At 39.2% G+C, this 13,644-nt stretch overlaps 1 protein-coding gene across 2 annotated transcripts in view; it reads right to left on the bottom strand.

Annotated features, from left to right (window-relative positions):
* The window catches only part of TDRD3 (tudor domain containing 3), a 459,135-nt gene that overhangs the window by 13,584 nt on the left and 431,907 nt on the right, over positions 1–13,644 (bottom strand). For both annotated transcript variants that reach the window (XM_030200566.1, XM_030200565.1), the window contains exon 13: positions 7,878–8,012. In XM_030200566.1, coding sequence (XP_030056426.1) covers positions 7,896–8,012 — 117 coding nt within the window. In that variant the 3' untranslated portion in view covers positions 7,878–7,895. The remainder of the gene's footprint in view (positions 1–7,877; positions 8,013–13,644) is intronic.

Here is a 13,644-nt window from a genome sequence, read left to right as displayed (position 1 = left end):
TGAACAATTCATTGATTGTCTGGACCCAACCCCCGATGTATATCCAATAGACCGAATTTGGACAAACTTCACCATACTTACCGACGATACCATTTGCCAAGCAATCAACAGGTTCGCCAAGTCCCACTGCAAACTAGACATATGTCCCAATAACCTAATAAAATCTGCCCCTCAACGATTCATAACAGACCTCACGATGCCCCTGAACTATATGTTACAACATGGACTCTTCCCAAAGAATACAGGAAACATTCTACTAACTCCAATATCAAAGGATTCAAAGAAAAAAACAAGTGACATAACCAACTACCGCCCAGTAGCATCTATACCCCTGGCAACCACACTAATGGAAAGTATGGTAACTAAACAGCTTACCGACTACTTAAACAAATTCTCAATACTACACGATTCTCAATCAGGAGTTCGATCCAACCACAGCACCGAAACAGTACTGGTCACTCTTCTAACCAAATTCAAACAAGCAATTGCAGCTGGCAACAGCATACATGTCCTACAATTTGACATGTCCAGCGCGTTCGACATGGTAAGCCATAAAATACTGTTAGACATCCTAGAATACTTCGGGATTGGAGGAAACGTTTTTAGCTGGTTCAAAGGCTTCCTAACCACAAGAACATACCAAGTGATATCTAATTCGAATACATCAGCACCATGGAAACCAGAATGCAGAGTACAACAGGGATCACCACTCTCACATTTGGTCTACAATTCCATTGTCTATTGAGGTCCATATATATTTTTGTTGTGTTTTCAGGTCAGCAGTTTATGTTTTGGCATCTCTGATCCAGCTGTTTTTTTCAGATTAAAGAGGTCTTCTCTATAGGTGAGTCAAATGTTTCTTAAAAATTTTTTTACTATATAAAATTTTTTTTTATTATATAAGAAATATTCTTATTAAAAAGCCTTTTTCAATTACTATATATAATTTTTTTTATGTATTACATATTTACGTCCTATTTTGTTTTTTTTTCAGTCCATAGGTAGGACTTTTCGTATTTGTCCTTACATTTGATAACGAAGGACTATCGTATAGGTGGGTGCCTTTGTCTATGGTGGATTATACATGTTTTATTATTTATTATATATGAATCTTTTTTAGATATGATCTTTTGCATATAAGTCACTATAATTGAGTTATCTTATATATGAGTCATTATGATTTAGACATATTTTTTCATATATATGAGTCATTATATTATTTTATTATATTATTTATATTTATCAGTCATGTCATTATAGATCTCATTATAGGGCATAGCTGTTCTGTACGTTTTGCCAACTAGTGGTAGATGGGACTCTGGTGTATTTTAACTTATTTTATCTATATTTTTAAATTATTAATAAGTTCCTTTATGTATAATATGGATATATACTGTATGTCATGTATATATGTGGTTTGATAATATAACATATATATGTTGTTTTATTATTTTTATTATTTTCTTATAGCCCCTGAAGCAGCCCTGTTGGGCGAAACACGGCCTGTGTCGGGCTGTTTGTGTGTATACATATTGTGCAATTTGTTTTCCAATAATAAATTTCTTTTTTTGCTTGTTAACGATCTGCTCTGTTCATTTTCCATCTTGGAGTTTGCAGACCGTCTGCCTTCGTGCTTTCTTGAACAAATCATTATCCAACCAAGGCCTCAACCCATACATCTACACAGATGATGTCACGATCTACATGCCGTTCAAAAAAGATCTAAAAGAAATCACTAATGAAATTAATGACAGCCTCGAAATCATGACCTCATGGGCGGACGCATTTCAATTAAAACTTAACGCAGAAAAAACACAATGCCTCATCCTCTCATCACAACACAACACAAGCAAACCCACCACTATAAACACCCCAAAATATACCCTTCCTGTTTCAGATAGCCTGAAAATACTCAGAGTTACAATTGACCGAAATCTCATACTAGAAAGCCATGCAAAACATACAACAAAGAAAATGTTCCAAGCAATGTGGAAACTCAAAAGAGTAAAACCTTTCTTCCCAAGGGAAATATTTCACAACCTGGTACAATCAATGGTGCTTAGTCACCTAGATTACTGCAATTCACTCTATGCCGGATGTAAAGAACAAATCATCAAGAAGCTCCAAACAGCCCAAAACACGGCAGCCAGACTCATATTTGAAAAAACGAAATTGTCAGGTTCTCAGGTTCAGAGCCTGCGGGGCTGGGCTCTGGATCAAACGTGAGCCCTTGGGCTGCTGACGAGGAGCGACAGCAGCAGGCAAAACCCACCACCCAACACTGGGCATGCACACCGACACCGGCAGGGACTGCAGGCAACGCCCAGCGAGCCGGAACACACGGACTGGAACACTGGACTGGAATTCCCTGGACTGGAGGACACAGGACTGGAACCCCGGTCCGGAACACTGGACTGGAATCCCCCGGACTGGAACACTGGACTGGAATCCCCTGGACTGGAGGACACAGGACTGGAACACTGGACTGGAATCCCCTGGACTGGAGGACACAGAACTGGACACAGGACTGGAATTCCCCAGACTGGAGGACACAGGACTGGAATACTGGACTGGAGCACACCGGACTGGTCCACACAGCTTCACCTGCACTTAGCTACTAAGCCCCCCAGGACTTGAGCTCCTGGGTTCGAGTAGCCGGCAGGACTTACTGGACGACACAGGGACCAGGACTAGAACAAGCTGTAACTGAAGTGCGCATAACTCCTAAACTGACCAAAAGTGTTCCTAAGCCCGGCACCAACAGAAAAGCTCTTAAGCCCTCCACAACAGCAGTGCTCCTAACAGAAACTAACAGGGGTGCCCCTATGCCCTACACTAACAGAAGTGCAGGGAAGCCACAAGGGAAAAGGAAGGGAAGACAAACGCCAGCCCTAACACTGGTGCTTCCTAAGCACCAAGCTGCAGCAGCTAAACACGTGTTCTCACCCCGGTGCTTCCTAAGCACCAAGCTACAGCAGCTAAACACAGGTCACGTGGAAAAGCGGGGAAGACACAAGGAAACAAGCAGGAAAGCCAAATACCCAAACAACAAAAGGTGCTTCCTAAGCACTTACTAACAAGTGTGCTCCCAGCACCAAACTCCAGCACTGCACTAACAGCAGTGCTACTCACCGTAACAAAAGGGAAAGTAGGGGAGCCAAAGGGAAAAACAGGGAAGTCAAACACACAAGTCACAAGTGCACACTGCACTAAACTAACCTGGACCTAAAGCAAGGAGCCAGAAGCAAACACCACCGTTGCAAAGGCTCTGAAGGATAGCACACTACTTCCTTATCAAGGCCCTCCCTGATGATGCCACACTCCCTAGCCCCAGGCAGAACACATTGAAACCCCGAGAGGCCCAACCCACATCAATGCAGCACCAAGAAGCTCTTGAAGCCAGTACACCCAGGGAGAGGTAGAGCAACTCAGTCCACACCCACAGCTGCAGTGAAGTGAGACAATTAACCCCATGCTGGCAGCAGCCGGCACAGGGAGAGAGAGAGCTAGCTCAAACAGGACAGAAAAACGGAACAGAAGCCAGCTAAAAAGCTGACCCCCAGGCAAAAGGTAAGTTTGAGAGGGGTTCTGACCACGATCATAACAGAAATACAAAAGTGCCAAACCCCTAAGAGAAAAATTACACTGGCTCCCACTAAAAGAACGTATTACATTCAAAATCTGCACTCTGGTTCATAAAATCATTTATGGAGAGGCCCCAGTCTACACGTTAGACCTCACAGACTTACCACCCAGGAACACTAAAAGATCAGCTTGCACATTCCTGAATCTCCACTATCCTAGCTGCAAAGGGCTAAAATATAAATTAACATATGCATCCAGCTTCCCCTACATAAGCACACAGCTATGGAATGCATTACCACTTGCTGTGAGAAAAATCCGCGACCTAACTTTCGGAGATCACTGAAGACCAGCCTGTTCAAAAAGGCATACCACAGCGATACAGCCTAACTACCAGACAACGAAACTTAAGCCTGAACTAGATAAAACCCAACTCTCTATACTTGACTACCAAAGTCTACTCTATCATGAATGAACTTTAACACAATACCACTCTATCTCTATTCCGAATATGAACTCTTTATACTTGACTGTTTAATCTACTATGCCAATCATGATCTCTAATGTAATACCATTTGCATCTCTCGCTCCGGAAATGGCAATCACCATGGCGGAACAATGTAAGCCACATTGAGCCTGCAAATAGGTGGGAAAATGTGTGATACAAATGCAACAAATAAATAAAATAAAATAATAAATAATGAGCACTATATGGGAGGATGAGGGGGCTGGACAGAAAAGAGATAGGTGCTGGCTGGACCCATGGGAGGAGAAAGAGAGGCTGGAGGGAAAGGAGACAGGTGCTGACTTGACCCATGGGAGGAGAAAGAGAGGCTGGAGGGAAAGGAAAGAATTGCTGGCTGGACCCATGAGAGGAAGAGGGGGCTGGAAGGAAAGGGGCGAGGTGCTGGCTGGCCCCATGGGAGGAAGAGAAGGAGGGGCTGGAGGGAAAGGAGAAAGATGTTGGTTGGACCCATGAGGAGAGGAAAAGAAGGGGGCTGGAGGAAAAGGAGAGATGTGCTGGCTGGACCCATGGGAGGAGGGGGGCTAGAGGGAAGGGAAATAGATGCCAGACCAAGAGGATGAAGGAAGATGGAGTCAAATTCTGAAACCACAGTGGGTAGGAGAAATGGAAAGAAGGCAGGCAGGTGAGCCAGATTCTGGAATGGGTGGGAGAAGAGAGGGAGAGAAGCTGGGATACGTTGGAGAGATGAGAGACGTATTGGAGAGAAAGAGCGAGGAGAAGCTGGACACAGGGAGGCAACAGAAACAAAGGAGAAAAAATAAAATAAAAAAAAAAGAAACAAAGGAGAAATTATGAGCATGGGGGGGGGGGGGGGGGCACAGGGACAGGGACGCAGAGGGGAGATGCTGCTTGGGGATGGTATATAGACACAGAGGAGCAATGCCAGACACAGAATGAAGATGTTCAACACAGGGGGAAAGGATATGGAAATAGAGAGGTGATGATGAATGCGGGAATATGAGCACAAGGGAGATACTGGACAGGGAAGTATAGGGACACAGATTGGAGATGCTGAACATGGGGGATGATAGGGACACAGAAATGGAAAATGAATGGTGGACATGGAGAAAGAAGAGATGTCAAATGGACAGGAGAACCTGGTGAGTGAATGAACAGAAGACAGAGGGAAACAGAAACCAGAGCCCAACAAAATGTAGAAAAAATAATTTTATTTCCTATTTTGTGATTAGTGTGTGTCAGATTTGAAATGTTCAACTTGCCAGAGCTAGTGTTAGACATTGCTGGGGCCCAGGGCAGAAATTTGGGATGGGACCCCAAAAAACCATTACCAGGCTGCACTTTCTTCAGATTTCATTATGCTTGGGCTCTCTCTGGTCAGGGGCCAAGGGCAGTTACCCTAATCACACTTCCATAACAACAACAACCCTGGCATGTGCCATCTTTATATTTTGCACAGTACAAGAGTCAATGCATCTCTGTCTATATCTCTGGTGCTGTACTACATAACTGTTTGAGGCTTATGCAGATGGGGTCAGAACTCACATGGACAGAACTCATAGAGATAGGGCGGGGACCGAGATAAAGCTCGTGGAGATGGGGACAAACTTTGTCTAGTGTCATTCTCTAGTACAGATTATTTCAGTCTTTTATCTCTGCCTACTGTTATCTTGAAGGTACCTGGTTACTTTTGCCTTTATTGCAACCTATCTGGTACCCTATCTTCTTCAAAGATACCTCACTCTGATCCATGTGTTCCTGAGTGACTGTAGGCTTTCCCCCAGCTTCTAGTTTAAAAGCTGCTTTGTCTCCTTCTTAAATGTTATTGCAAACAGCCTGGTTCAACCCTGGTTCAACTTGGCAAACCTTTCCCTATAAGGTTTGTCAAGTTCCTAACAAATCTAAATCCCTCTTTCCTGTACCATTTTCTCATCCACACATTGAGATTCCAGAGCTCTGCTTGCCTTTGGGTACTGTGCATAGAACATGGAGCATGGAACAGTTTTGAGAATGTTACTTTGAAGGTTCTGGATTTCAATTTTATACCTAAGAATCTAAATTTCCCTTCCACAACCTTCATCAATGTTGTACCAATTCATCTGAAGAACAACAGAAACGCCACTGAAAGGCAAATGAAAATTTCATGCACAGGTCATTATTCACTGTTCAACTCATGTTGATAGAGGCAAAAAAATAAAAAATAAAAAAACCTTTCCTTTAATGAAAACTTGTGATAAATCTTTATTTCGTTTAAAATGTGAAAAGATCTCAATTTCAGACTTGTGCTCTGTTAATATAAATCTCATTGTTAATCAACTGTTACCCAATATTCTACCCAGAAATCTGTTTCGAATATATGATCATCTGGGTCCAACCTAAGGGATACAGTGTTCATGTAGAACAGCAATTGCTGTAACAGAAAATATCCAAGCATAGTTTTGCCAGCTTGCTCGCTAGTATAAGCAAACAGTAACACATCAGGGCCCTTTTACAAAGCAGCGACAAGCACTAATGTGTGATTACCGAACGATAAAAAGGAACTACCATGGGATGCACTCAGGCTAAAAGTGGCCTCAGTGTGTGGGGAACCCAAGTGCTAAAAATAGCACAGGCCACATTTTAGTGCTGCTTAGTAAAATGACCCCATAGTTTAGTACAAAGCTATAGATCATTTTCTTCATACAGTTTCACGATCTGTCATATTCTGATCTTATACTGCATAAGAGGAATAAAAAAAATGTACAGCATGATCAATACTAATGTTGACTGAAAGTCCTTAAGAGTACATTTAAGCAGTGAATGAGTAAATGATTTAATAAAAAGCAAGAATAATATCCAATAAACACTTTATAGAGTTTAGGAGGTGCTTTTAGAAAGGCTATGCAGCATTCACATCTGTAAACAGCAGATACGTTTGAATATATATATATATATATATATATATATATATATATATATATATAAAAAGTGATCTTAGACAAACTGTGACTTACTGTATGTGCTCATATCTGCAATACATACAATTTTGAAGGGCTCATTACTGGGAGTGGCTTGTGTGGGCCTGAAAAGTATACATTTCCCATTTTGCATGGCAATATACACATACTTTAAAACATTTGCCCATCCACACGCATCTCAGCTGCTTAGGGTTTGGAGGACTGTGTGAGGGGACAATCGTGATTAACTGTCTGGTGTTTTAAAACAACCTCAACATGCCAAAATTAGTTGTGGGACTTGGCTTTTTAATTGGCTTCCCTTGGACATCTAGTTTGGTGAAATCGGCTACTTTTATGTTCAATGTCCTGAATGATGCAGCATTTGTTTTTAGAATGGCTGTTCCTGCTTTTTGGTGTCACAAAATACATAATAGTATTTTTTGTAGTCATGACTGACAGAGGCAGAGGGCACCTTATAGACTGACCAATTTATTGACAAAATGGACTCTGGCCTCAAAAACTTGATGAGGTGGACTCTGGTCCTCAAAAGCTAATAAAAATCAATAAATTGGTTAATCTATAAGGTACCATTTGCCTCTGTCAATTTGTTACACCAGACTAACATGGCTACCCCTTTAAAACTCTGCAGCCAGAAAGCAGATCATGTGATCCATCACAGATCTATGTATATTTTTAGCAACTGGCACTGTAGCCTACCCTATACATTTATAAGCTTACTCTTGCCACTTTTTGTATTAGAAAATTCTCATAGAGAAAGAAACCTGGGCTTTAAGACTGTGAAAATATATTGCACCATGTAGTTATATTTATTATTGGTTTGTGTTCAATAAAGGATGACAGCACTACAAATTTACCCTTCTTCCCCTTCCTTATCAATCTCTTGCTCTTGGGGGTTGATAAAATTGTTGAGTAGGTCTTGTAGATCGCCTTGCATGCCCATCACCTCCTTTACGGAACTCTAAAGAATCTTCGTACGTTTCATCTTCATCCTGTATATAAAATTGCAAGGTTTTAAAATAAAAGCGGTTATATAACTGTAGCTATAAGAATGACAGTACACCAGGGAATCAAATCAAATGGACTAGGGTATACCTATTTATACTTGGTCCAAAATTCCTACTTTTATGCTTCTAAGATAGCCTCTTAAATTGCCCTATTTTCAGCCAATCTTTGGAGCGTAACTTTTCAGCTAAAAATTCAATTTCATTTAGGAGCTTAAAAGTTATGGTCATAAATTTAGATCTGCCATTTGTTTGCCTAGATTTAAGAGCCTAATACTGAAAATCAGTTCTAAGCTCCTAACTTCTTTTCCCTGCCCTAAATTTGCCTCTGTTGCCACCCACATTTTATGCTCCTAAATTTAAGAGTTTAGTGAAATTTTGAGTAAAAATTTATATACTCAGCCCTAGTAAATTGGAGGCCAATCTGAGCATAGCTGTTAAAATTAGGAGCATAAATCCTTTGACTATCAGGCCCACTATTTTGTAATATGTAATTGTGACACAGCAGAACAGGTTGAATGAGTATGGCTTATTTAGCTTGGAATGGAGAAGACAGAGGTCATTTCATATTAGTCTTCAAATGCAAAGAATGGGTTGTAATAGGGAAGGTGTTCAGTTGTTCATCATGATTACTGAGGATGGGCCAAGTGGTAATAGATTTAATTTGCAGTGAAGATGATTTTGCTTAGATAGTAGAAGAACTTCCTAATCGTAAAGGCTGTCAAGCATTGGAACAACGGATAGAAGGAGGTAGAAGAATCATTGGCATTGATGGTTTTTATGAGCAGGGATGATACAGATACAAAAGATTCTGCTTGATGGTAGGGTATCAGCTAGATGTCTTTATAGCTCTCTTTCTGTGATTTTTATGTTCTCTATGTAATCTAGCATACATATTTGCATAAAATACTTTCTGGGTGAAGACTTACACCTTGTCTCCAATAAATCCTGTAATGATGTACCTCACTGAAACAATCATATAACTTGTTACTCAAGCTCCACAGTACCAGTCAATTAGGTTTCGAAGACATCCAGACATAGATGAAAAACAAAATCTGTATACAATGGAAGCAAAGCAAGCAAATCTCTCCCATACATATTCACTGCAGATATCCTGAAACTCAAACAAGTTTGGAGTCTCCTAGGAAAGGTTTGGGAATCGAATGTTACAAAATATAAAATGCGGTTCCTGATAGAAAAAGGCTGGACAAGCCTGATCTGAGTATCAAATTATATTAAATGGTGAGACAAACTATAATAGGATTTATTGGAAACGGCTTTAAAAAAAAGGTTTGGATAGCTTCCTAAAATAAAAGTCCATAAGCCTTTATTAAAATGACTTGGGGAAAATCCACTCATTTCTATGATAAGCAGCATAAAATGTATTGTAGTGTTACGGGATCTTGCCAGGTACTTGTGACCTGGATTGGTCACTGTTGGAAACAGGATGCTGGGCTTGATGGACCTTCAGTTTGTCCCAGTATGGTAATATTTATGTATTTATGTAAGGTGGAACTCTTCACCCAGAGAGTGCTTTACAAGTTTGAGAACTACTGCTCTAGAAGACACCTACAGAGAAAACATATAGAGATTCTTCAGTATAATTCAATACCCTCTTTTTATCATTACTGGTATCACCTTTACTTTGCACGTGCCAAGCCCTTTTGCTGGCCATTAAGGCCCATGCTTTAAGAATAGTGGAAAGTGGAAGCAGTAGAGTTAATGTGATTTTATTTCAAATAATTCAATATGTTCCAGTAAAGTGTTCGCTATTTTTACTTAAATTTCCCATCTCTAGTTCTGCATAATATGCAAACTAAAATTTTTATATAGCACATTAAGACACTGCCCTTGTAGTCCTTCAGTGTTCCAAATTAGAATGAAGAAATTGTAACCAAAAAAGAAACGAAAACCCTTTTATGTATTGAGAGATCTATATTTTGACTGTTTTAAAATACATTATTGTATTAAACCAACATGCAAGATATGTTTAGTTAAAATTTTACAAAGCACAGAAAAAAATTCATAAAGTATAGTAGCTACTAAATTTAATTTAATCTAAGTGGGCATTTATATTCTGCTTAACCCAATATAACCCAATTCTCATGCTAAAATTGAAACAATGACAAAAAATGCCTTCACTAAAACCGCAATTAAAATTAAGCAAAATGTGCACTGGACCAAGACAATTTAAAAATCTGTGATTCCATCCCCACTCACTTTGGAAAGATATATGCTGAACAGAATGAGGACAATGGCGAGCCCTATAGCACACCTCATTTCATTTTTCTGGGGTTTGAATGGTCTTCATGATCTATATTAACGCAGGCAGTGAACCACTGCAAGACTATTCCAGTTAAAACTGAACGAAGCAATGCTATAACTGATTTTATTTATCACATTTGTACCCACATTTTCCCACCTATTTGCAGGCTCAATGTGGCTTACATCAAACCGTAGAGGCAATCGCCAATCCGGTAAATATACAAATACAATATAGTGTAGTGATCAGGGAGCATCAAAAGAACAGGGTATACAGGGAAAAAGGAGGGAAGGTTAAGAATATCCAAAATGGTCCATTAATTTGCTGTGTTGCAGGATGTAGGGACGTATGTTGAATCCTTGGGATAGGCCTTTCCGAATAAGCTGGTCTTGAGTGATTTCCTGAAATTAAGATGATTGTGAATAGTTTTTACAGCTTTTGGAAGTGCATTCCATAGTTGAATACTAATAAAGGAGAAGGTGGAAGCATAAGTGGATTTATATTTGAGGCCATTGCAGCTAGGGTAATGAAGGTTTAAGTATGAACGGGATGATCTGGATGTATTCCTGGAAGGTAGGTTAATTAAGTTGGACATGTATCCTGGGGCTTCTCCGTAAAGAATTTTGTGGACTAGGGTAAAGAATTTGAAGGTGATTCGCTCCTTAACTGGAAGCCAATGCAGTTTCTCTCAAAGAGGTTTAGCACTATCGAATTTGGATTTACCATAAATTAATCTGGCTGCTGTGTTTTGGGCGGTCTGAAGTTTCTTTGTAAATTGTTCTTTACAACCTGCGTAAATTCTATTGCAGTAGTCTAAGTGGCTTAATACCATTGATTGTATTAGATTACGAAATACTTCTCTCGGGAAGAAAGGTTTAATTCGTTTAAGTTTCCACAACAAGAAGAACATTTTCTTTGTAGTGGAATTTATTTGGCTTTCAAGTGATAGATTGCGATCAATTGTTACACCAAGTATTTTTAGGCTCTCTGAGATTGGAAGGGTAAGATCTGGGGTGATTAAAGTTAAAGATTTGGACTTATTGTGTTGAAAGGATAAGGCAGTGCGTTTTCTCAGTATTCAGTTTCAGTTGAAAAGAGTTTGCCCATAAGTTCATGGTGTTCAGACCAAGATTAATTTCATTGGTGATTTCAGACAGATCATGTCTGAAGGGAATATAAATTGTGACATCATCAGCATAAATGAACGGGTTAAGGCCTAGATTAGATAAGGACTTGACCAAAGGAATCAACATTATGTTTAGAGTGTTGGGGATAGTGGTGAGCCTTGAGGGACTCCACAATCTGCTTTCCACGATGGTGATAAGGTTAAATTAGATTTTACTTGATAAGTTCTGGAGGTTAGAAAACCCAATGTTAGGCACCAAAAAAATATGTATGTAGTGCTCTTATTCTATCAATAACATCCCTGCGCGTATGAATCACTTCAATCACAATTTTAAACTTTAAAAACTTATCTTTATCCTGCACAGGTCTGAAAACAGTTGTTTGAGTTTATAAAGATAAGTTTTTAAAGTTTATATGAATTATAGTATACAAGCAAAGTTTGTGAAATTAGAAATTAAAGAGTTATAATAAATGGAAGCCAATGACGATGCAGGCAAGTCACAGGATGTAATCCTGTGTGAAACGAGTTGCTGCTGAGGCTCCCTATTTAATTGGATTTGCCTACTCCTTAAAAGTGTGATTGAAGTGACTCATAAGCGCTGGGTTGTTATTGAATGATGTTTTACCCCCACTGTGCATATACTATTGTTGGGACTATTTAACAGTGCTCTTATTCTATAACATCAAGTATGCACATACTTTCTGTTACACAATACTAGCATAAGCCGGCATCAATGTGGGCTACTTTTAGGCCCACCCATTTACACCAGGTCAATGTCTTAGGGGGTCTTTTGCTAAGGTGCGTTAAACGCTGAAATGCCCATTATATTTCTATGGGCGCCTTGGCATTTAGCACCAGCTGATTTTTAGTGTGAGCTAAAAATGTTAGCGTACCTTAGTAAAAGACACCCTAAGTGCCTAGTGTTCTATAAATTTAAGTGTGCATATGGAGCTTAAATTTAAGTGCCCTGTTGTAGAATCAGGGAATATTGCCTAACTTAATCAGCATTAATGAATGATGAAGTCAAAGACGGCAGAGAGGTCCAATTGCATTATAAGGGAATATCTTCTTTTAGTGCGGTAACCTTCATTTCATACTGATTGAATTAATAGAAAGTCTTCTTTTTCATGCCAAAGTGTTCCTCTTGTTCTTTTACTTTGTCTGTGACACAATTCTAAATCCAGTAAGCTGAGCAGACTCCATGCTTCTAAGTTTGGTTTGATAAATAGCATTCCTACATTATCTTTTTGTACAATTCTATATTTCAAGTAAAATTGCTTATTAACAACCTGGCTTAAGAAATAAAAAGCATACAATGAATAAGCAGAAATGTAACAAAAAGGCCCTATTCATAAAAGCATTTCATTAACTTTGTGGGGAAACGTAGACAGCAATGCCAGTAAATTAAAAAATTAATAATTGTTCTAATCACAATCTTTCATATATTAAATGCTGTCAAATGATTTTTGCAGAGGTTAATGAAGGAACTGAACCAAGAACACCATAAGTGGAAGAGTAGCCTAATGGTTAGGGCAGTAGCCTGAAAACCAGGGGAACTACGTTTGATCCCCAGTTCAGCTTCTTGTGACTCTGGGCAAGTCTCTTAACCCTTTATTGCCCCAGGTACAAAATAAGTACCCATATATATGTAAACCACTTTGACTGTAACCACAGAAAGGTGATATATCAAATCCTATACCCTCTCCTTTTAGTAATGAAACTCAATTATTTTAATCCTATCCTCTACCACTAACAATATGTGTGACCTCTTGCAAACCATATTACTTACTTTGATGATAAGTATATGAAAGCATTTATAATAGAGTTTAAGTTTTTGAATGAGGGGACTGTGAGGTACTATTCTTTGTAACTTTGTAAACAGCAGAATGCACTACTAGCACTAGAAAATGAACAACAGGAATGTGTTAATACAGTTAATCCAAGAGAGTTACAGCAAAAACCCCTAAAGGTACCTCTTTACCTAATAAAACAGTTCTGTACAAGATTTGTGCTATTCATTAAATCAGAGGATGTAAAGCTGCACTTTAAAAAGGAATAATGTTTAAAATGCACTGCAGTACTCACTAACATAAGGAACAGAGCATCTGGAAATTCAATTTAACAAAATTCAATACCAAATAGGTAAATTCATGGAATGGATTAATTTACTACTACTTATCCTTTCTATAGCAGAAATGATAAGTAGTAGTAGTTTCATATCACTTAAAAGC

This window comes from Microcaecilia unicolor, chromosome 4, assembly GCF_901765095.1.
Source record: "Microcaecilia unicolor chromosome 4, aMicUni1.1, whole genome shotgun sequence".
Taxonomy (NCBI): Eukaryota; Metazoa; Chordata; class Amphibia; order Gymnophiona; family Siphonopidae; genus Microcaecilia; species Microcaecilia unicolor.
The sequence above is the reverse complement of the archived record's forward strand: the minus strand, read 5'-3'. Positions and strand labels throughout refer to the sequence as shown.